The 24867-nt window shown below is 40.7% G+C and overlaps 1 protein-coding gene across 16 annotated transcripts in view; it reads left to right on the forward strand.

The window, feature by feature from the left end:
- Window positions 1-8180: 8180 nt before the first annotated feature.
- The window catches only part of MLLT10 (MLLT10 histone lysine methyltransferase DOT1L cofactor), a 233864-nt gene continuing 217177 nt past the window's right edge, over window positions 8181-24867 (forward strand). For 13 of the 16 annotated variants that reach the window (XM_027073585.2, XM_027073590.2, XM_027073589.2 and 10 more), the window contains exons 1-3: window positions 8518-8652; window positions 8795-8954; window positions 12207-12286. In XM_027073585.2, the coding sequence (XP_026929386.1) occupies window positions 8795-8954; window positions 12207-12286 (240 nt within the window). In that variant the 5' untranslated portion in view covers window positions 8518-8652. Of the gene's footprint in view, window positions 8653-8794; window positions 8955-9316; window positions 9805-12206; window positions 12287-24867 lie in introns of those variants that run through there. The other 3 variants (XM_027073587.2, XM_027073586.2, XM_053225376.1) reach the window with 3 other exon arrangements.

The raw sequence follows: 24867 nt of genomic DNA on the forward strand, positions 1-24867 counted from the left end.
CTCCCCTCCCCCCACCCCACCCCCCCCGCCGCCAGCCCCGGGGGAGGATTCTCTGGCTGGGAACCCCCGCCCCACCCCCACCCCGAGAGCCCGGGCCGCCCGGCCGCAGGGAGGCCGCTTAGGGCGGGGAGCGCAGAGCCGGCCTCCCCTGCCGGGCCGGGCCTGCGGGGGAGGGGAGGGAAGGGGAGGATGGGGGGAGGAGATACGGGGGGGGGGGGGGGACGGCCGGCGGCCCGGCCCCGCTGCCCAGCCGAGGCCTGGACCTGTTGACTGCTATTGGTCCACCTCGTCCCGCGCCCTCTCCCCGTTCGCCGCAGCCCCGGCCCTTCCGCGGAAACGTGGGGAGGAAACAAGGATGGCTCTTCTCTCCGCCTCCCTCTAACTTTATTTTTTTTCTTGGGGGATGAGAAAGCAAAGTAATCTCATCCGCTGCCCCAACCTTTCTCATAAAGTACCGTCATGCGCGGGCCCAGCGCCCTCCCAGCCCCCGCTATTTAAAACCTCTCTGCTCCTGGCCACCTCCTCTGCTCACAGCCCGAGGGCCCGGGACGCCCCCGCCGGGCCTCCCCCCCCTCCCCCCGCCTGGCCCGGCTTCATCCCCAGCGAATTGGGTTGCTTTTCTTCCCTAGAAGCTCCCTCGTCCACGTTCCACTTTTTTTTCCGTCCCAGGAGGCGTAAGATAAAACCTCTGATTTGCTGCGTGCTGCTGGACACATTCTCTGCCTTCTTCGTCAAAACGCATTTGATGGAGAGTTTAAAATATCAGTATTTAGAGGAGGAAATAAAAAGAGAGGGGAGAGTTCTTTTGCCAGTTTAGACGACATAAACGCGTTCAAATTTAACAAAATACGAAATGTATTTAGAGTTACAGGGTTTTATTGGATTTGCTGTATTTCCTTCTAGATTTTGGATTTCCTGAGGAATATTTTCCGGAGGGAAATAGCAAATTAAAATCAAGGTGGAAATGAGACATTTCAACCACTTCTGAAAATAAAGGAGAAATTTTTAGAATATATTAACGAAATAGCGGGAAGGCGGCCGCAGCGAAAGCTGAAGTCGCCGAAGGGAGCGCCTCGGTGTCGCAGGCTGGAGGAGGAGGAGACGGAGGAGGAGGGCCAGCCCGGGAAGGGAAAGGAGGCGCGCGGAGGCGGCGGGGCGCGGGTACCCGGCCGGGCTGCGGGCTGCGGCCCTCGGGAGGAAGGCTGCGGCGGGCCGTGCGAGCTCGAAAACGCGGGCGGGGAGGGCCGCGGTGGGCGGGGGCCGGGCGCGCGGCTGGCGCCGCCGAGGAAGCGGGAGCCGGGCTCCTCTCGCCCGGCCGCCCCCATTGTTCGTCCCTCTAGCTGCGGTTCGCTGTTCTCCGAGCGCGTCCTTCGCGAGGGAGGGGTCCTGCGGCCCAGTTCGACCCCCTACTCCCGCCTCCCCGAACTCCAGCGCTCGGGCCGGGCCGGGTCGGCGCCGCAAGTTTTATTATCAGACTCGGCCAGCGAGGGGTTCCCAACTCAGGAGCCTGTAGAAAGGCTTTACAACGTGCCGCTAAATTGGAGGAAGCTGGGCAAGCCTGCAAGTCACACATTAAAAGAAGAGGGAAAGCAGCCCAGATATGTTTTTAAAGTGATAACTAGGTAGAGACAAATGTGGGCATTTTTTTTTTTCCCAGGATCCGGAAAGTTAGAGCAGATTGTGTCATTTTGAATATCTTTAACGTATGGATACGAAAGTGAATGTCGGGGTCCAAAGGAGTTCGGAAAAGCATGTTTCGCTGTCTCTATTTGTTCTTATTCAGCTCTTTGTTGTATACACAGTAAAATTTAAAAGCAAGGGCTGAGCTGCTCTGAACAAAAACAGGCTTGATTTTTTAACGTGAAATGCGTTTTCAAAATAGCAGTGAAATTCAAAAGGGAAAAACGTGTCATTTGCTTTTAAAGCACGTTTTGGAAACAATTGCAACCCACCTACGAAACTCTGCCTGTTTTCCTTTGTGAGACATGTGGAAAAAATATTTCTGGCAAACGTCACAGTTCTAAAAAATGAAGATTTCCAACAAGTGCTCGCGAGTCTCGAAGACAAGACCAAAGTCATCGTGCGTGAAAACTCAGGAAGAAATGATTTCAATCCTTTGGCCCAAACCTTACTAGGGCAAGAGGGTAATTTAAACTTAGATTTATAATAGACTTTGCGGAAATTCCTTCTAAAATTCCCATTACTGGTCTGTGTATGATGCAGCACTGTTTCCCAAGGTGGATTTTAAAAAACCAATTAGAATTGATCTCTAATGGAATATTATATTTGCACGTCATCATGAAAACATCATTTGACAAGAGTTTTGAATTACAAGAAAGAAGTTAACAGATGATGTTCATATATAGCATCTGTTTGAAAAGAACCCTTAAGAGTCAGTTAAAGGTAGCGGTGATTTTGCATTTGAAATGCTATAAAAGTGTTTTGCTTTTGCACACTTTCATTTTACGGATCTTCTTCCTTAAACTTGCATTTCCTCTTGGAAATCATTCAGTTATTTCTAGGTATACGGAGAAATTCTTATAGAAGAAATCACTGGAGGTGTAACCATGGAAAGGTTTGAACAGAAAAAAACATTGGTGTTGAAAAGGAGGTATTCTCAATCTGTTCATTCCTTACACACTCATCCTCCCATGGTCCCCCTCCCCAACTACTTGGATACAATTTACATTTTTTATTTATAAGTCTTTGAATATTTAGAATAGCTTTAGAAGTTTTCTGCTATGTAGTTGATTGTAGAAGGTGAATCTTTTTACATCTTTTGGTGTTTGAGACATTTTTTGTTTCATTTCAAATTAAAAAAATGTGTTACAAGTCATGATATACTTGTGAGAAAAACAACAAATGGGTGGAAAAAAGGGCATGAATGGGGGTGGGGATGGAGAGGGATATGTAGCATTCCTGGTCAGTCTTCATAATACCTTTCATTAATATTATGTCACTATATTTTCCACTTGTGCTTGTACCAAAGATCATTGCTTTTTAAGTTGGAGTAAAGGGCCACCATATAAAAATTGCTTACATTCTGGCTCTTAAGTGCCACAGTAAAGTAAGACTGACAATAAGTGATCGGAGGCTTGTGTGTTTAATTCGCCAAGAATGTTAAGCTTCCTAAGATTCACCCTATGGGGCCATGTTGGACCTTGGCACTGTTACTGTATAATTTCAAGAGATAAATATACATATTATAGATTTTTAAAAATCTAAGATGCAATAGGCAAACAGTTTATTAATTGAAGGAATAAAAAAAATGAATTTGTCAACCTCATTCTCTCTGGGACACAATGCAGTTAATTAACATATTCTTGGGCTTGTTTCTGGATTTGCTAAGCAGTGGCTCCTTTCAGAGAGGAAAACATTTAAATCTTAAAAAGTTCTCTTCTTTGGCCCAAATAGTATTTAGCCACTCAGTTTATTTTCTTCTTCTTTTTTAAGTCCAAGATTTGTTTCATTTCCTTCAAGGTCTCTTCCAGTGCAAAAACTGATTTTCCTCTTTTCTATGTCCAGAATCTTTTCACCTACATAATGTTATCGTCTCCTATAAACAGACACCTAAATAGGTCACTTTAATCACACTTAAATTATAACAGAAATGCATCTCTTCAGTATCACTAAAAAAATGGGAATATGGACCTCACCCTTCTTATATATTATATTGATGATACTCGGAAAAGTCAGGCACTTAACACCCTTAAATATCGTTGCATCATGGAAAAAAATAGTCCAACTCTGAAATGTTACTGAGGTTTATGCAATGCCTAGAAAATCTAAAGTCATCTTTTAGATATGATTTTTCTACTGGTAAGTACAAGGTGTTTTATCCAAAAATGTAAATCCAACCAATATATATCAATTTTATAACAGAAGGAGTAGTTCTGAAGCCAAACACAAGATTAACCAAGCCAAACCCTTTACAGTAAATATTAGGCCTTGATTCTTAAAAATATTTTAAAATTTAGATTACATACAATTTAAATTTCAGGATGACCTACCTAACTTTTCAACAGTTAAGTGTATCTCACAATGATATTAATTGTGATTGATTCTAAGTTGCAGTCTGTTTTGTAAGAAAATGATGACTCTTACATGAAAAGGTGGTTAACATTTGAGTGCTACTTAAATAAAATATAAATTCTAAACTACCTGGTAAATAAAAACTCTTCACCAATATGAATTTCAACAATCAAAAATCCTTAAAGAGACCAATTTATCTGAACATTTCTGTTAATCATTACTTAGAAATTTTAGTTCAGTTGTACATACAAAATAAAGTCTTGCTTTACTCTGAAGAATAAAGTTCAGATTGCAATTCGCTTTTAAACACTAGCATTGTACATTAAAGGAATATTCATTGTGGGCCTACTACGTGCAAGAGACTTGCTAGGTGGTATGGTGAATAAAAAAAAAAATCACCTAGTAAGATCAACATGCTTCATTAAGTGGAATTTCCCAAAAGCCATTAACAGAATATCAATTGAAAATGGAATTGAAATGAATACCTTTTAATGAAATTTCTAATAGTACTCCATAATATAGGTGCCATGTGTGTGTTTGTATGGAGTATAAAGATACAATACTCACTTATTGTGAGACAAATAAAACTAGTTTCAGAAGTCTCTCAATATGTTTATCATACTAGTGTAAATATATAGTTCATAATAAACTCTTAATTTAAAAGGTAGGAAACCTTTTACAAATGAGCAAGGAAAAATGTTACTCAGGGATTCCTTTATGTAAAAGAGGACATATCTGAAAATTTGTACAGATCATAAGAAATTGCCTTTTTGCATTCTCCAAATACTTTATTTAGAAATAAGGGTATGGTTTCTGATGAGGTTAAGTAGATGAATGAAATCTAATAATTGCTGTTGTTTTAAAACCACAGTATCAACTGCTTTTGTTCTAAAACCTTCGTATCAGAGCCAATACAGAATTTTAAACACTTTACGGAAGTTAAGAATCTGAGTTAAGAAAAATGCATCTACTGTTAACATTATAGATATATATGTCATTTTCCATATATTATAGAGATATACATCAACAATGGATATAGTAGACTAAATATGTGCACAAACAGAAGAGAAATAAAACTTCAATTTAAAAAGGAGATGAATATAAGCAATACTAACCCATGAACCAAATTTGGTTTTAACTATTTCTTTCATAGTATCCACTTACGTAAATGATTATGGAAAAGGAAATCCAAAAATTTGGTCCCTAGGTTGAGGAATAAAGAAAATTATAAGAAGATATATTACCCATAGAGAAAAAAAAATACAGTTTCCCATTATAGTAGGGTTAGAGGTTACATCATAAAATACTTTACTTGAGTTTTTTGTGGTTTGCCTCAGATGATTAGTTCAGAGAAATAGATGAGCCAGTACTGAGTTAGCTGCTGTTATGTGAAGAAGAATACTGGAGAAAACAGGCTTTTGTTTTATTCTACAGGTACTAGATATACTTTTCCAAAGGATATTTGGAGAACGAGGACTCAGATATAAAGAGTAATATTAAGATTGAAATTGTCCTCTCTACGAAGTTATTTTATAAATCCCATGGACTTTTTTCCCCATTACCATGTATTTTTAAAAACTTACTTGAACTTTAACGATAATGGCAATTGGTAAGTTTTATCCATTCTAAGATATGAGAATTAGCATATTCAGTCAATGTCATATGTATATATGTGTATGTGTGTATATGTATATATGTGTGTGTGTGTGCATGCATGTACGGGTATATATCTCACACAAAGGACAAATATAACTTGCTCACTGATATATTTCCTGTGTCCAAAACAGCCCCTGGCTCACAGTAAATGTTCAATAAATATTTACTGAATGAATAAATAATGAATTGTATATCTGAACTATTTTATAATGTCTGTTATTCTTCCTTTCCACTTAATGTTTTATAGAAACATATTAAATATTACACTTTTGGTATATAACATAAGAAAAGTTCTATATCTGGTACATGAGTTGATGTTAGAGTGGCCTATTTATAACCATTATTTTTTTCTTATAATTTTCATAACTCAACATTTAATATGTTAAATATGTTTTAAATAACTTGACATATGTTATCAACATTTATATGTACATCTTTAATAAAATTTCTGCTTCAGATGCTATTTTTTAATATACAGGCCTGTTCTTATGAAATAGTGTATTTTCTCTATTTTTCTAAATTTCAAGTCTCTTATGAATGATGAATTTGTTTTATTTTGAATAGACTGTTTACCTATATTTTATTAAGTGTTATAGAATAGGATAAAGTACCCATCCTTCTTTACATATAAATTAATTCTATTACAAGAACTAGGCTCCAATGTATTAAAAATAAAATGAATGTATGTGAATAATTTAGAGCATTAAGGTTTGACAGCAGTGTTTGGGAAGGGAAGTTTCACACTGATTTTAACTCAGGATTACTCTTCATTAGAAGTCTGAACCTGAGCAGGAATTGGATGTCGATTTGGTATCCCTTGTGAAAGGGTAAAGATAAAATACATAGTAAAGATACACAAAATGATACAGTTTTGTTTGAGGGTGGTTTTAACTTTATAAATATCAATGACCTGTTAAGAACATAATTATTATATGTTTAGAAATTTATTAAGTGTTGCCATACCCCTCAAAAGAATTTGCATTGTATAGGTATGTAATCTTTTAGTCATGTTTTCTTAATGAACTAATAGCTAAAAGAGAATTCTCATTTTTATGTGTCTCTTTAGTGTGCATTTTCCCTTAAACTTTTAGTTGATTTCCACTACTGTAGATATCTCACTTAGCTTTAAAATGTTTGAATATACTTGCTAACATATGCTTGCATTGTATTGTATCTACTGTAGTTCTTAAGTAGATTTCTAGCAATTAATTTGAAATGGAAAAAACAGCCATGCTACCGTTTTTTTTTCCTTTCTGAGAACATTTGGAATGCTTTTAAAGATAAAACCAATCATCTTTTGGTGACTAAGAGAACTTAGGTTCCTTCATCCTTTATCATTGAATAGCTACATTTTCCAGATCTTTACATTATACTGCTAATTCCTGATGAACAACCATTTTGTACCTGCAAGTTATTAACCAAAGCCATGAATTCACCTTGTTAAGTATGCCTGTTATTTTAACAATCTATATTCCTATTCATGATAAATTTTCATAATTAGACACTTTTTGTCTAAAATCAATCTTGGGCTTACATGGATACATAGGGGATAGGGCAACAGTGGAAGATTTTACAGCTCAAAACTGCGTAGTATCTGGCTAATTACTCTATTCAGATAGGCCTAATCCATTTCTTATTTGTATGTGAAGAGCGAGCTCCCATCTTTCTGCCACTTAAATCACCTTGAAAAAACAAAAAAGTGACCTTAAATTTTCAAGAGAGTAAATCTGGGGTACAGAGTCAGATCAGAGAAATCCTCAAACAAAACTGGGCTCCCCTCTCTCATGGTGTTATCATTTGGTGACCGACTAGAACTTGGGTTCCTTCATCCTTTGGTATCACATTACGGCATTTTCCAGGTCATCACTTTATATTGCTAATTCCTGATTAACAACCATTTGTTCTTCTAACAGCAAGCTAAAGGTAGCCTTGGTGTTCCCTCTTTGAGTATTACCCTAACCCAGGCTTTTGACCTTCAGTGTGTGATGCACTTTCATTTGTCACTGGGGCCAATGTGGTGTGTAAACGGGCTGCGGATCTGGTGGCACTTCCACTGCGTGAACTTTGGGTAGAGTCCAGGATGTGAATTTAATGGGTGGAGAAGCTGCGGCAGCACTGTGAAGTTAGCGCGGCCAACTGCAGGAAGCCATGCTTCACTGCACCCTTCATGGAAGCTGGCATACTTGCCCTACCCCTTGTTACCCACGGGCCAGCTCTTGAGGAAAAGGCCCGCAGGTAGGTTCTCAAAGCAGAGAGGTGCCCCGGGGAAGTCAGTCCCCTCTGGCTACTCCGATTAAAAAAAACAAAAAAACAAAAAAAACCCTCCCTCCGGGTCTTCGGCATCCTCCTCCCCTCCCTCCCTCTGAGGCCCCTTCCAGACGTGCACGCTCAGCCCGCGCGACCGGCGCGGCGCTGCAGACGGCGGCCCCAACGTCCCCGCCCCCGCGTGCGCGCCCCCGCGTCCTCTCGTTGGCTCGTTCCGGCCTCAGCGCGCCGCCGGCTCCACTCACCACCCCCTCCTTCCCCCCCCCCCCCCCCCCCAGCACACCTCGGCGGCTGCGAGCTGCGCGGGGGAGGGGAAGGGGCCGGGAGGTAGGCCGGGGCTGCGGGCCGGACGCGGCGGCGCGCACGCAGGCCTTGCCTCTCCCGGGCCTTCTCCCTCACGCCGGCCGCAGGGCGGGCGCGCACGCCGAGTGACGCTCGGAGGAGGAAGCGCAGCCCCCTTCCCCTCCCTGGCTGCCCCTGCCCCAGCGGGAGCCCCCCCAGTGCGCCTGTGCGGAGGCCTACTTGATTATGTGTGCCCTCTCCGGGCTCCAGCGTTAGCGGCCGGGTGGAGGTGGGGAGGGAAGAAGACGAGGAGGAGGAGGAGGCGGAGGAGGCGGTGGAGGGGAGGTGGGGGGAGTCAGCAAGGACATGGCTCCTGACTCCTGTGCGGAACGTGAGTGACTGAGCGGCAAAGCCCGAGTGAGCGAGCGGCCGAGCGGCGGGCGGGGGCCGGGGACGTAGGGAAGGGAGCGGGGACGCGGGTGGCTGTGCGGTGGGGGGGGGGGGAGAGCGCTAATTGGCTTGCATGTGTTTTTTAATGGTCCCCCCAACTCCCTCTTAGATGGTCTCTAGCGACCGGCCCGTGTCACTGGAGGACGAGGTCTCCCATAGTATGAAGGAGATGATTGGAGGCTGTTGCGTTTGCTCAGACGAGAGAGGCTGGGCCGAGAACCCGCTGGTTTATTGCGACGGGCACGGCTGCAGCGTCGCGGTGCATCAAGGTAAACACCCAACCGCCCGCCGGGCCGAACCCGGCTTGCTCCCAACCGTCACCGCTTCCCCCACCTTGGCAGCAACTGCCAGTTCTCCTACCGCCCCTCCCCCCGCCCCGCCCCGCCCCCGCCCCCGCCTAGTTCCGCGGCCGGGGATTGACTCCGAGGGTCCGCAGCGGGGCGGAGGGGGTGTGGGCTGTGCATGTGGGAGAAAGTGCGTGTGGCCTGGGCTGTCATGTGATTCTGCGCTCACTCTCTCAAGTGTCATTTGGCCGCCGCCTGCGCCCGGAGCCGTGGGGCTGGAGACTTTCCGAGGCGGTGGTTGGAGGCGAGGGGGAGGGGTGGGGTGGGGGTGGGGGTGCGGGGCCGCGGCAGGACCGAGTGTGCGCCCTTCGGTGGTGTCGCGGTGGCCGTGGGTTTGGGTTTGGGAACGTGGAGGCCCCTCCCCCTTCACTGGCTGCTCCTGTCTGCCGCAGTGTATCTGGAGACTTCCTGTGGCATGGAGTCGGGCTCGGGAATGCCACTCGCTGCGCCTGGGCGGGTCGCGGAGGCAGAGGGGTGGCCTTGGCGCTTTAGATTAGGGAGGGAAGGCGCCACTGCTGCACCCCCAAGCTTTCTTCTGGCGGAGACCCTGCTGCTGCGGACTGGGAGCTTCCTGCGTAGAAGACGGTGGCCTTCCGCCGTCGCCGTCGTGTGCTGCAGGAGTGGCTTGGCTGAGCTGCCCTAGGCTGGTGGATAAGGCTGTTCAGTGGCTGTATCTGGCCACTTCCTCAGCTAAAGTGACTGGAGAGAAGAGGAGGTGGTGGTGCGGCCAGTGACTTAGGGAGCATCTTAGCTTATTTCTGGGTGTTTCCATTCGGTGAGTTTTTTTGGATATTACAAAAAAGGCGAGGGCACTTAGGGAGTTTTTTGGCCATTGAAGTTTCTGACTTTTCCCGTATCTTGTGGTAAGGAAACCTAGATAATTTTTGGGTGTCTGTTACACATATTGTCCCTGTTACCAATCCGCCCCGCTTCCCATTTCTGTATTTGGCCGAGTGGTGTTGGTATTTAGTAGTATATGGAAAGGACATTACCAAATGAGACAGTGTGAAACATAAGAGGTTGAAGTGCATTCTTCGTAGAATGAAATCTCAGAATGGGGAAGGGAGACTTAGGAGATAGTGAATTAATTACTGGGGTGCAGTCAGTTTTAACGAAAACCTAATTGCACATCTTCCGTTTAAACTTTGTGTTTTGTTTTTTTGCGAGAGAGGGAGTGAGCAAGTAAGGGGCACAGAGAGGGAGGGAGAGAGAAGTTCAAGCAGGCTCCACACCATCAGGACAGAGACTGATTTGGGTTTGAACCCAGGAACCACGGGGTCATGACCTGGGTGGAAACCAAGAGTTGGGCCTTTAACCACCCTGTCGAACCTTTGACCCACCCAGGCGCCCTGCACACCTTCCTTTTTTAAGGAGTGAAAACAATGTGTGTTGAAACCTATATGCTATTTTTAAAGTTTTAGAAATGATGTATAGCATTTCCATCACAGTGTTCGTTCGCATTTGTGGACGTATTTCTTATGAATTGGATCCTCAATTACCAAGTTTTAATAAGTAATGTCATCTCCCAATACGGAAGACATTCATTTAAGCATAAATTTTCTTGTCCGGAAGTAGTACTTCTGAATTAAAATGTAAGTTTTTGGATATTCATGCAGGGTTTCTTGACCGAATGTTTTTACACTGATATATTTATGAATTTTAAAAGGAATTTCAAGTTTAGCTTTTGGGAGCTTTAAAAATTTGTGTTGATTTTGTATTCTTTGAGTGTTTTCCAATATTTAAGATATTTTCAAGCTTCCTGTGAGCAAGTTCATGCGAGAATGTCAGTTGGATATTAGTGTTCTAGGTTTTTGGGAAAATTTCAATTCCTAGTTAAATACCAATAAAATTTTTTTTTTTTTTTAAATAGAGTGTGATTTACATATACTCAGATCACTTGTTGGAACATTCACATCATATATTTAGAAATAAATGTGCACTTTAAAAAAAAAGATTTTTAAGCTTTATTTTTGAGAGAGAGAGAGAGAGAGAGAGAGAGAGAAACAGTGTGAGCGGGGAAGAAACAGAGAGAGACACAGAATCCAAAACACGCTCCAGGCTCTAGGCTCTGAGCTGTCAGCACAGAGCCCGAAGTGGGGCCCAAACCCACAAACCACGAGATCATGACCTGAGCCGAAGTCGGACGCTTAACGACTGAGCCACCCAGGTGCCCCAATAAATACACGCTTTTTAAAGTAATGGCTTTGAGATGTGATTTACATACCAAATAATTTACCCACTTAAAACATACAATTCACTGGTTTTAGTACATTTAGGGTTTTGCATTTATTGCCACAGACTCCGTTTTAGAACATTTTCATCAACCTAACAAGAAAACCGTGGACTGTTAGCAGTTACTGTCCTTTTTTTCCCAACACCTCCCCAACTCCCCTAGACAACCACTAGTGTACTTTCTGTTGATTTGCCTTTTCCATTTTATACAAATGGAATCATTTCACGCTTAACATTACATTTCGTTTTCTTTTCTGCAATACTTGTTGCTCATTTTGACAGGTGATTTAGAAGTATTTTCATTAGCCTTACCTAAAATGCTTTCTATTTAAACTGTAGGATACAGGAATGAATTAATGAGTTTCTTAGTAATTCTTTGTAAAGAATCTATGTGTTAATTTTTACTTGATATTTTTTCTATCATAAAAGAATAAACAATTTTTTTAGATTTATTTATTTTGAGAGAGAGGGAGAGAGAGTGTGAGAGAGTGAGCAGGGAAGGGGCAGAGAGAATCCCAAGCAGGCCCCCCAGTGTCAGTGTGGAACTGGAGAGGGTGTGTGTGTGTGTGTGTGTGTGTGTGTGTGTGTGTGTGGGAGGGGAGGTGGGGTGGGGGTGGTCCCATATTGAAATCAGGAGTTGGATGCTTAAATCACTGAGCCACCCAGCTCCCCAGATAAGTACCCTTTGTAATGCTTAAACTTATTTAAATAAAATAACAAAAGGCTGGTCCTTTAACATTTTTATTAAAATGTCATACAGGTTTTATTAGGTGGTGGTAATATATATGTGGTAAATAAAAATATAAAATGTTTTAATTCTTTACAAAGAAGGTGTTTTATGTGAATAGTCTGAGGTAATTATTTTAAGAGGGCTTTGAAAGGGTATTTAATTTTCTGTAATTCTTTAAATTTTAATATATTTTAAAATATTTTATTTCCCAATAGCTTGCTATGGCATTGTTCAAGTACCCACTGGACCATGGTTTTGCAGGAAATGTGAATCTCAGGAGAGAGCAGCCAGAGTGGTAAGAACTGTTTTATCAAAAACATTAAAATACTTCAGTGAGTAGCTTAGGATGCTACACACTTATGTTTCAGTTTGAAAGGTTTTCAGTCTTGTTCAAATTTGAGTTTGGGCCAGATATCAACTTAACTGTTTTAAACCAAATTTACAAACTCTGAAAAAACAAATTGAGCCACATAACTATATGTTGAACAGATAAAACATAAAGTTGTAGCTGGGCTTTAGCCCTTTTTACTGGTTTGAAGGGTTAAATTAGTTAATCATTAGTGAAAATATGATGGCAGTAGAACATAAGGAAGTTAAGCTGATAATTCTGCTAGGGTCTGTTTAATGAATAAAAAAAACACACTAGAGTTTAACCACTCATATTTTTACTGCATTGCACATGTATATTTTAACTTTGAATGTTCAATATTTTCAGACATTTAGTCTCTTTGGCAAAGCAACATAAGAATCTTCCTTTTTCACATGGCTGGCTACCTTCTTTCTGAACACTTTTGTAAACTTATTGTAATCATAAGGGAGATATGTTTATTCTTTGTGGCCCAAGGCATTTTTTACATTTGAGCTTCTGGAAATATTAGGGAGAAATAAACTTAATTTTCATCAATCATATAAAAGTATTACTGTTTGCTATGCGATAGTTCCTTTTTGGTGTTGACTAGAGAATTTGACAGAAGGTAGAAAACAAACATTTCAGCTTTTCTACCTACATGAGTAGCATGGAAACTTTATTTTTGCCTAGGCAATTCTTGATTAGAAGTCATAGCTGAGTAGCCTATTTAGGACTGTGAAACTCAGAGCATTATTCTGTTCATATGTTTTGTTTGTGTGTGAGAATACACTATAGCAGAATTATAGCTTATTCTAGCATTATAATGGTTGGAATTAGCAAGTAGGGGATGGAATCAGTCATATAAATTTTAGGATTTGATGTATGCATAGGTCTCCTTTCTGGTTTTTGTTCCTCTTTGTAGCATTTTATAGTTTTGGGGTTGATGGGTCACCAAGCAAAGGAAGTTATGTTTTAACTCATTAGTAAACATTGATAGTAGGTGAGGCTATTCCAGAGGGTGTCACAGTAGATTCAAGGCCAGAGGAAGATTAGAAAATAGGAAGGCAGATATTGAGAGAGGATAAAGAGCTCTGTCAATGGGGAGTAGTAGAATGCCAAAATTATTTGCCTTAAATGCCACTTGTTGCCTGTTTTTATTCCTTTATTCTCTGAGGGCATGGGTAAGATATCAAGGTGAATTGAGGTAGTTACCTTACAAGGCATATTGAAGAACACATTTTATTTTAGTGTTATTCGGTAGGATGTGGGGGCCATTCGAGGTTCTAAAGAAGAGGCACAACTTCCTTTAATTTCCTGTAGTGTACAGTTATAAAAGATAAGGTCCTTTGTAAAAACAAAAACTCATTCTAAGCTTAAATAGGCAGAGATAGGTCATCTTATTGTTTATTTTAAGGTTTTATCTTTAACTTATCTGTACACCCAACATGGGGCTTGAATCCACAACTGGGGATCAAGAGTCACATGCTCTAGTGACTGAGCCACAAGGGCATTTTAATGTTTATTTTTGAGAGAGAGAAAGAGAGACAGAGTACAAGCAGGGGAGGGGCAGAGGGAAACACAGAATCCGAAGTAGGCTCCAGGCTCTGAGCTCAGCACAGAGCCCAAGGCAGGGCTCGAACCCACGAACCTCCAGATCAGACCCTTAAGTGACTGAGCCACCCAGGTGCCCCATCCACAAGGACATTTTAATGTGAGGATAGAGGAGCCAAGAAGCCTAACATGGAAATGTATCCGTTACTTAGGGAATTAAATAAGTCTTTTTTTTTTTTTTTTTAAAGTAAATCCTTCCCTTTCAGTAATTACATTATTACTTTGCTTATTTATTTATTTTTAAAATAATCTCTACCCCCACGGTGGGGCTCAAACTCAGGACCTCAAGATCAAGAGTCATATATGCTTTGAGCCAGGCAGGCACCCCAAGAATTGAATTAGTCTTTATTTTATTTTATTTTATTTTAATTTTTATTTATGTATTTAAAAAATTGTTTTTCAACATTTTATTTATTTTTGACAGAGACAGAGACAGAGTGCGAGTGGGGGAGGGGCAGAGAGAGAGGGAGTCACAGAATCCGAAGCAGGCTCCAGGCTCCAAGGTGTCAGCACAGAGCCCAATGCGATGCAGGGCTCGAACTCACAAACCGTGAGGTCATGACCTGAGCCGAAGTCGGACGCTCAACCCACTGAGCCACCCAGGCACCCTGTTTTTATTTTTTTAATGTTTATTTTTGAGAGAGAGAGAGAGAGAGCATGCACACGCTCTCACGCCAGTGTGGGAGGGGCAGAGGGAGACAGGGAGTCTGGATCAGGCTCCACACTGCCAGCGCAAAGTCTGACATGGGGCTCAAACAAACTGTGAGGTCATGACCTGTGCTGAAGTTGGATGCTCAACCAACCAAGCCACCCAGACACCCGTATTTATTTATTTATTTTTATTTATGAAAAAAAAAAAATTTTTTTTAATGTTTGTTTTTGAGAGAGAGAGACAGAGAGAGAGAGAGAGAGAGAGAGAGAGAGAGAGAGAGAGAGGGAGGCAGCGTGTGAGTGGGGGAGGGGCAGAGAGAGGGGGCAGTGGGAAACAGAATCTGAAGCAGGCTCTAGGCTCTGAGCGCTCAGCACAGAGCCTGATGTGGGGCTTGAACTGACAAACAGCAAGATAATGACCCCGGCTGAAGTCAGATACTTTATCGACTGAGCCACCCAGGTGCCCCTTATTTATTTATTTTAACGTTTATTTATTTTGAGAGAGAGCGTGAGTGTGTGGCACGCAAGTAGGAAAGGGACAGAGAGAGAGGAGAGAGAGTATCCCAAGGGACAGAGAGAGAGAGAGAGAGAGAGAGAGAGAGAGAGAGAGAGAGAAAAAGAAGAGGAGAGGGGAGAGAGGAGAGAGTATGCTGACAGCTTGGATCCCCACAGACTCTCTCACAGACTGCGAGATCATGACCTGAGCTGAAATCAAGAGTTGGATGCTTAACCGACTGAACCACCCAGGTGCCCCAGAATTGAATTAGTCTTAATCTTATTTTTGCTTTTCTTTGTCTGCTTTATTCTTTTCCTTTCTGCAGGTTTCTCTGCTACTAGCTGTTTACTATCTGTCAGGTACTATGTTAAATGTTCTACAATTATCTGGTTTAATCATCTTATCAAACCTTTGAGGTACTTTGTTCACATTTTATGGGTAAAGACATCATGTTTTTTATTTAATTTTTTAATGTTTATTTATTTCTGAGACAGAGACAGAGCACGAGTGGGGGAGGGGCAGAGAGCGAGGGAGACACAGAATCAGAAGCAGGCTCCAGGCTCTGAGCTGTCAGCACAGAGTCCGACACGGGGCTCAAACTCACAGACTGAGTGAGATCATGACCTGAGCTGAAGTCGGATGCTCAACAGACTGAGCCACCCAGGCGCCCCAAGACATCATGATTTTAAGAGAAATACGTATCTATTTGGAGGCTGGGCTGTGATTAAGCTCTCAACCATCATGTTCTGTATTGCCTTCTGTGGTGAAAAGTGGCCATACTTCAGCTCCTAATATTTTCTGTTTCCTGTCTCAAGAGACTAAATGTCCATCTGAATCTCCTGTTCCTTTGGGGAGGAAAGAAACTGGGTTGGCTTGGATGAGGTGCCTGACTCTGGATCAGTTAGCCATGGCTAGGAAGTAAGGTTGCTTAAGACACAAGATGTCTGTGGGTTTGAGATAGCTCATTTCTCAGAGAAGAGGGAATTATGAGCTGGTAGTACCTTGGCAGATACTATAGAGTAAAAACCAGAGTAATAAAGTTGTAATTTCACACAAGAAGTTTGGTAGTGGATGGAATGGATTTGAAATGGGAAGTTAGAAACTGAAACACAGGATGATATTACACTAAATATGTGAGACTGGAAGGGGAGGGTGTGGAAAGGAGGAGAGGGAGTGAAAAGGAAGGGAGGGAACATTTTAAAGGATGAAATGACACATGGATATTGGGTAAAGGAAAGGGAGTAATCAAAGACAATTCTGAGTACCAAAGTTAATCTGGAATGGTGGTACCGTAAATAGTCCTAGAGTAATGGCAAAAGGAGAGCAAACTTGAAGAGTAAAGTTCTGTTTTGGGCATGTTCGTTTTGATGCTGCTGGGAGTTTTCATTGGAAATTTAGGATTAATGTAATGGAGTTAAGTTGGAGTTGTAGCTGCCTAGAAGGAAGACTGGGAACCAATGACATTTTTTTGTTAGAGAAAAGAAAAATGAAGATGGCTATGGTGAATATCCATCCACACTTGTGGAGAGTAAGAGAACAAGTTACCACGAATGGATCATGAACGTTCAGGAAAGGAGAACCTGCGGTAGAACCTTGCTGTAAGGACCTGAAGGATTGAGAAAAGTTTCTAAGACCACAGTCGTAGTTCCCTGGTTTGGGCAGACCTCTCATTATAGGGTACTGAAGAGAGTAGAAGTTGTAGGATTAGACTGAATGTTGAAAAAGTAAGGGAAGAGGAAAGTAAATGAGGGAAGGTTTGGATGGTTTTTAAGGGAAACTCTTTGTAGGTAGGCATTCGTTGTTCAGAAAAAGCACTTGAATTGCTTATTTATCTCAAGTGAACATGTATTTTTGCTGAAGATTTTTGATTAGACTTAACACTGTTTACTAACTTCTTGGTGGTTAGAGATTAAGACACTTACTGATGACTGTTTTGTATTTAATGGATATTTGTTTTTAATTACCACAGGCTGAGGAGACTTACTAGAAATTTTATCTACTTATATAATTTTAATGAGATAAAGAGGATATATTAGGTTTTAAATATTCTACTTTGAAAACATAGAGTGGATTGTGCAAGAGAGTAAAATGGCCAAAAGCCCATTAGGATTTTACATTATTTAGGTATTGCTATTCTAGCTCTAAATGAAAAGACGATTTCTACCGGAGGTGAGATGTAACTTTTTCCTACTCTTCTGCCTCTTTATATTGTATTTATTCCTGGCTTAACATTGTTGGGGAAGAACTACTAGATGGAATGTAAACCCAGAATTTGGGGATTGACCTAGAGTTGCACATTTTTCAGTTTTTGTTTAATGAAGATATATAATGTAAAAGTCCCTATATATCTATAAAACCATCTAAACTATATGCTTAATTGTAGTGTATATTTCTATTTAATTTTATTAAGTAAAATTACATTAGTATATATTTAGTTATCACAAATTGTTATGAATATAGAACATAAATACTCTTCACTCACAATGAACTATGTTGATTCTTCATATTTGCCTCAACTCTTACCTTCTGAAAAAGAATAATAAAAAAAAAATTAACTTGAAATACTTTTGTTCTGTCCCCAGTCTGAGTCATCCGTTAACCTTTTAGCGTGTCTTGGGACCAACCTGTCCGTCTGTCTGTTTCTCTCTCTCTTCCTCTCCAGTTTCATTGGGATATAATTGACATATAACATTGTATTAAGGTATACAATGTACTGATTTGATATGTTTATATATCGTAAAATGATTACCACAGTGAATTTAGTTAACATTCATCACCTAACATAATTACAATTTTCTTTTTCTTTTTTAAGTTTATTTATTTATTTATTTTGTGAGAGAGAGAGAGACACAGAGAGAGAATCCCAAGCAGGCTCCGTGCTATCAGCACAGAGCCTGATGTGGGGCTTGATCTCACAAACTGTGAGATCATGACCTGAGCCAAAATTGAGAGTTGGTCGCTTAACCAGCTGAGCCACCCAGGCACCCCTCTTTTTTTTTTTTAATTATTTTTTAAGTAGGCTTCATGTCCTACTTGCAGCCCAACGTAAGGCTTGAATTCACCATCCTGAGATCATGACCTGAGCTGAGATCAAGAATTGGGTGCTTAACTGACTAAGCCACCAGGTGCCCTGTTTCTTTTCTTTTGACGAGAACCTTTAAGACTTATTCTTGGGATGCCTGCTGGCTCAGTTGGTAGCGCATAGGACTCTTGATCTTAGGGTTATGAGTTCAAGCCCCATGTTTGGGTGTAAAGCTTCCTTAAAAACAAAAAACAAAAACAACTTGAAAAAAATTTACTCTTAGTAACTTTCGTATACACAATACAGTCTTGTTAACTATAGTCACCATGCTGTATGTTATGTTTCCAGACCTTATAACTGGAAGTTTCTGCCTTTTGACTGCACCTCACCCCTTTTCCCTACCCTCCATCCATTGTCTCTGGCAACCACCACTCTGTTCTCTGTTTCTATGAGAGTGGTTCTTTTAGATTCCATATGTAAGTTGAGAGCATATAGTACAGACGGTTCCTGACTTGGGATTTTTTGACCTTACGTGGTTGTGAAAGCAGTATATATTCAGTAGAAACTGTATTTCAAGTTTTGTTTTGATCTTTTCCCAGAACAGTGATACACGGTACCATACGCTCCTGATGCTGCTGGGCAGCACCTGTGAGCCTCATCTCCCAGTCAGCTGCCAACTTGATTAGGAGGGCAAATAACCAGTATACTTAACAGCCACTCTGTTGTTCATTTTCAGTACAGTATTCAATGCATAACACCTTATTATAAAATAGGTTCTGTGTTAGATGATTTTGCCCAACCGTAGGCTAATGTGAGTGTTCTGAATACATTTAAGGTAGGCTAGGCTAAGCTGTGATGTTTGTAGGTTAGGTGTATTAAATGCATTTTTAGCTTATATCATATTTTCAACTTGTGATAGGTTTATTGGGACATAACACTGTTGTATATTGGGGAAGATTTGTATTTGTCTTTCTCTAATTTGTTTCACTTAGCATAATGCCCTTAAGGTTGATCTGTGTTGTTGCTAACAGCATGATTTCCTTCGTTTTTATGGCTAAATAATATTCCATTGTATGCATACACTACCATCTGTTTTAGTACTTATACTACATGTCTATATTCATAAATACCATCTAGTATTATTTTACAGGAATGGTATCATTGTATATGTGTTCTATAAATTGTGATATAGCTGCATTAATACATACTGATCTAATTCATTCTTTTTATCTGCTTTTTAGTGTTTTGTTATAGAGCCACAGTGTATTTAATTTCCTTATTTTTATGTTTATATTTTATTTAGTTTTTAAAAGTTTGTTTTCGGAAAGAAAGAGCCCATGAGTGGGGGAGGGGCAGAGAGAGGGAGAGAGAGAATCCCAAGCAGGCTCTGCACTGCCAGCACAGAGCCTGATGTGGGGCTTGAACCCATGAATTGTGAGATCATGACCTGAGCTGAAATCAAGAGTTAAATACTTTACTGACTGAGCCACCCAGGTGCATCCCAAATTGTGTTTTTTTTAAATAGGGGTTTATAATTTAGATATAACATTACTGATGTTTTTGTGTAACCCAGTTTTTTGTTTGCCTTGCTGCTTTATAGTCATTTACTTTTCTTTAAAAAAAATTTTTTTTTTTTATGTTTATTTTTGAGACAGAGATAGACATACAGAGTACGAGTGGGGGAGTGTCAGAGAGAGGGAGACACAGAATCTGAGGCAGGCTCCGGGCTCTGAGCTGTCAGCACAGAGCCCAACGTGGGGCTTGAACCCATGAGCCATAAGATCATGACCTGAGCTGAAGTTGGATGCTTAACCGACTGAACCACCCTGGCACCCCTCTTTTTAAAATACAGTTCTAGGGTTCAGTGCCTAGTAAGCAGTAAGCAAACTATATTCATCTCTGTCTAAAAATGTTATTATTTTGCTGTCTTATATGCTAGTTTGAATTTTAGAGTAATCATTGTTTTCCTGTAAGTAAAGAATTTATTCTAGTTTGTCTTCTGGTATCTAATTGTGCTAATAGAAAATCTGTTGACAGTATGCTTATCCTGCTTCAGAGCTGATCAGCTTTTGTTCTGTGGACTCAGTTTTTCTTACATGTTGGCAGATTTTCTGCTCTCTCTTCATATGTCACCTTCCCATTTAATTTTCTTCTGGAACTGTTAATTAAGGTATATGCTTGAGATTCTTGTTCTTTTTTGCTTGTCTTTTAATTTCTTTTTCATCATATTTTCTATCTTCTCTCTCTATTGTGGATAATCTCTTTAGCTCTGTCTTGAAATTTATGCATATTGTTAACCCTATGAGTGAATTTCTTGTCTGAGTAAAGTATATGTAGACTTTCTATTTGTTTTTATGTTTCCATTTGCTTCTTTTTTTATAATATTTTGCTATTATTGCCTTATGGATTATATTCCCTTATTACTTGAACATTTGAAACATACTTATTTTAGGGGCCCCTGGCTGGGTTGGTCGATGGAGCACATGACTCTTGATCTCAGGGTCATGAGTTCAAGTCCTACATTGGGCGAAGAGCTTACTTAAAAAAAAATGCTTATTTTAAAACCTCTTAGAGATTTTAGATTTCTCTAAATTAGAATTAGAATTGTTTGTTAACTCTGGTGGTAGATGTCTTCATTGTAATTTTTGGCTGTGAGCTAATCCTCAGGAGTTGTCTTCCTTGGGATTCCTGTTCCTCTAGGAACACAGTGAAGATGTTACTATGGAAAGTGTTTGCATTTGCTCTGTCTCTGAAGAACCCTGTGTGACCTTACCAAAGACCAGATTCTAGTGGCTTCTATAGATTAGGAATTTACAGATTTACAGATTCTTTCATTTAAAAGGAGTTCAAAAGGCCTTTTAAAGCTTTTATGAAAGCTCTTGTGACATCATTTGGGATCAGGCTTTTTTTGTCCTCCTACTATACCAACCTTAGCACATGGTTTTTGTTTTCAGGGTTGTCCCACAGTCAGAGAGAGGATGGCAGCTGAAACAGTCATTGTGACTGTGGAAAGAAGTTCTAGGCAGAAGGGGGGTGCAAAATGAAAATTGATTTTCCTCCCAGCTGACTGATTCTCTTAAGTTTTCTTGAAGCCCCAGGCAACAGATTATGCTTAATTTTACTGGCTTTGAATTGTTATAATTCAAAATATGGGTCAATTGGAGAGCTAAATACAATTGGAGTTTTGTTACTAGGGAAGATCTGGAGAATGGCTTTGGGGTTGGTAACAGCAGACTATTTGCCTACTGGATGGAGTTCATTGCTCCAGACTGATTTTTGTTTCTTGATTTGGATTGCAGTTCGTTCGTTCGTTCTTTCTTTCTTTCTTTCTTTCTATCTATCTATCTATCTATTTATAAATAATTTATTTATTTTGAGAGAGATCATGAGCAGGGGAGGGTCGGAGAGATAGGAAAAGAGAGAATTCCAAGCAGGCTCCACCCTCAGCCCAGAGCCCAGCGCAGGGCTTGAACCCATGAACCATGAGATCATGTCCTGACCTGAAACCAAGAGTTGGACGCTTGACTGAGCCACCCAGGCACCCCTGTTTTTTTTTTTTTAATGTTTATATATATTTTTGAGAGAGACCATGCATGCGGAGGTGGGTGGGGGAGGGGCAGAGAGAGGGAGATAATCCCAAGCAGGCTCCCTGCTGTCAGTGCAGAGTGAGAGGTGGGGCTCAGTCTTCCTAACCAAACTGTGTGACCTAAGCTGAAATCGTGAGTCTGCCCCCCAGGTGTCCCAGGACCCTTTAGATAATGGATTTTGGGCCCCACTCTCCCTCAACATAGGTTTGAGTTTCCAGTTTTTCTAGAGTGACTCCTCACGTCCAGAACAGACATCTTCAGTGCAGTAAGACTAGTCTTACTGGTCTAGGCCATGTTTTTCTAGGATAGATTCCCCTCTGGTTGTGGGATAGGCACTTAACAACTCCTGTCCTCCTGTAGGGAACCCAGTTAGAACTTTTTTTTTTTTTTTTTTTTTAACGTGTCTAGGGTCTATGCTGGTGTCATAGTCCACCCCAGTCTCTAGGGTGTATGTATTATATATTAGATCTGATATTTTCATTAAGTGCCTCAGCTTCAACTGATGTTTATTCTTTTAACTTTTCTTTTTTATTTCTGCCACTTGGAGATTTACCATGATATATACATAATTAAAAATTGTTTTCAAATTTATCTTTGATTTCTTTTTTTTTCAATTTACCTTTGATTCCCGAGTGCCAGAAGGCAGTTAAAATTTCATATATAACTTTCTCCCTTTTATTTCTGTACAAGCAGTTTAGCTTGTATACTTTAAATAGAGTGCCTTCTGAATTGGGGTGCCTGGGTGGGTGGCTCAGTCGGTTGAGCATCTGACTTTGGCTCAGGTCATGGAGCCTGCTTCAGATTCTGTGTCTCTCTGCCCCTTCCCAACTCGTGCCCGGTCTTTCTCTCTCTCAAAAATAAACAAACATTGGGGCACCTGGGTGGCTCAGTCGGTTAAGTATTTGACTTCGGCTCAGTCATGATCTCACAGTTCGTGGGTTCAAGCTCTGTGTCGGGCTCTGTACCGACAGCTCAGAGCCTGGAGCCTGCTTTGGTTTCTGTGTCTCCCTCTCTCTGCCCCTCCCATACTTGCACTCTGTCTCTCTCAAAAATAAACAAACATTAAAAAAAAAAAAATGCCTTCAGAGTTAAGTATTTGCTAACATTTTTTTCTTATTGCTGATTCATATCTAATATTTGCCTTTAAATTTCTCATAGTACATTAAGTTCTTACAGCTTTGAAAGAGGTGCTTTTAGAAAGTTAACAGATTTAGTGCTTACCACCATAGATAAAATGTAGTAAGTGGCCAATTTCTCTGGTCTCTCTTGAATTCTTCTTTTACTGTGAGAAGAGCCTAACCTAATGGCTGATATGAAGTAGGTGCTTAATACTTGTTTGTATTAACAAGTGTAACTCTCACCTGTGTAACTAGTGAGAGAAAGGAAATTGATACCTTGCCCAGCATATGGCACCTATTTATTCCCTTTTTTTTGGATTTAATTTTTATGTTTACCAGAGCGATAAATGCACATAGTCTAAGTCTGGTATTACCAAAAACTTTTCTCACTCAAACAAAACAGTACCTGCTGCTTTACCCTTGAACCCTCATCTCATTACCAGAAGCAACTTCTTTTGGCCGTTCCTTCTGATACTTGTATGTTTCTAAAAGGAATGGGTAAGCAGTTATTTATTTTATTTACAGAATTTTAAATGTTTATTTATTTTGAGAGAGAGGAAGAGAGATTTAGAGCACGAGCAGGGGAGGGGCAGAGAGAAGGAGAGAGGACCCCAAGCCCACTCTGCACTGTCAGCTCGGAATCTGACTTGGGGGCTCCAACTCATGAACCGTGAGATCATGACCTGAGGTGAAATCAAGAGTTGGACGCTTAACCAGCTGAGCCATCCAGGTGCCCCACAGCTATTGCTTTTTAAAGTTTATTTTTGTTGAGTAAGCTCTGCACCCCAGCTGCACCCAACTCCTGAGATCAAGAGTTGCATGCTCTACTGACTGAGCCAGCCAGGCACCCCCATAAGCAGCTGTTCTTGACATATCAATTTTAGTAGTTGCCTTTCAGTATATCACAGATTTTTGTTAAATCAGTAGTGTTGAACAGTAATATTTACATTATTATGACTACTTAAATATTTTGTTCATTTTTGAGCCAAAAGTATACTGATTTTTTTTTTATTAATTTCATTTCCTTGGGATTAATAATCATCTTGTATTTTAAGTTTCCTTGTATTCTTTATTTAAGGCTAAATTTTTTCCCTCTGTTGCTTCTTCATATAATCTTCCAAATGGTTAATGAATCAGGTAGTGTATTAGTAAAATTTTCCATGAATTCAATTTTCCTTTTCCTTTTTCTCTCTCTCCTCTCCCTCTTTTCCTCTTCCTCTCCCTCTTTTCCTCTTCCTCTCCATCCTCTTCCTCTCCATCCTCTTCCCCTCTTCCTCCTCCCCCTTCCCCTCTTCCTCCCTCTTCTTTCTCTTTCCCTCCCCCTTCTTTTCTTTCTCCTTCTGCCTCCTCTTCTCCCTCCTCTTTCACTTTTCACTTTCCTTTCCTTTTTAAATCGGTAGACCTTCTTCTGGGTACCATCTCCCTGCTGTCATCTGGGCTGGTTTCTCTTTAGGCCTGGATCTTCCCTTCACTATAATCTTGGGAGTTTCTTTGTTTCTTGCTTATTTTGGATTCTGTTTTGTAACACCTCACTTCCCCATTTCTTCATCTCTAATGGTTTATTTTCTTGTTTTGGTGGGCGTCTCTAGCAACTTCATAGAAAATGGTGTGTGAGGAATAATTTTTTAAAGGTTTTTCAGGTTTGATAAAATTGTTGGCTTTATCATCTTGATTGATAGTTTGGCTGAATATAGAATTCTTGGTTGGAAATCATTTTCCTTTAGAATTTTGGCAATTTGCTTTTTAGCTTTCAGTGTTTCTGTTAAGAAATGTTGTAAAGTCCTGATTTCTAATATTTTGTATGTGATTGTTCTCTCTGGATTTAGTATTTTTTTATCCAGGTTATTTCTGATATTTTTCATGGTAGTGTGTTTCCCCTCACTCATTGTGTTAGGCATACAGTGGCCCTTTTGATTTGGCAAATCATGTTAGGGAACTTAAGTTCAGTCAATAGTAGAACTTTTAAAAATTATTTCTTTGATGATTTCATCAGTTCTGTTGTCATTTTTTTTAGTATTTTTCTTATTTTCTTTTTTCTTATT

Source organism: Acinonyx jubatus, chromosome B4 (assembly GCF_027475565.1).
Source record: "Acinonyx jubatus isolate Ajub_Pintada_27869175 chromosome B4, VMU_Ajub_asm_v1.0, whole genome shotgun sequence".
Lineage (NCBI taxonomy): Eukaryota > Metazoa > Chordata > Mammalia > Carnivora > Felidae > Acinonyx > Acinonyx jubatus.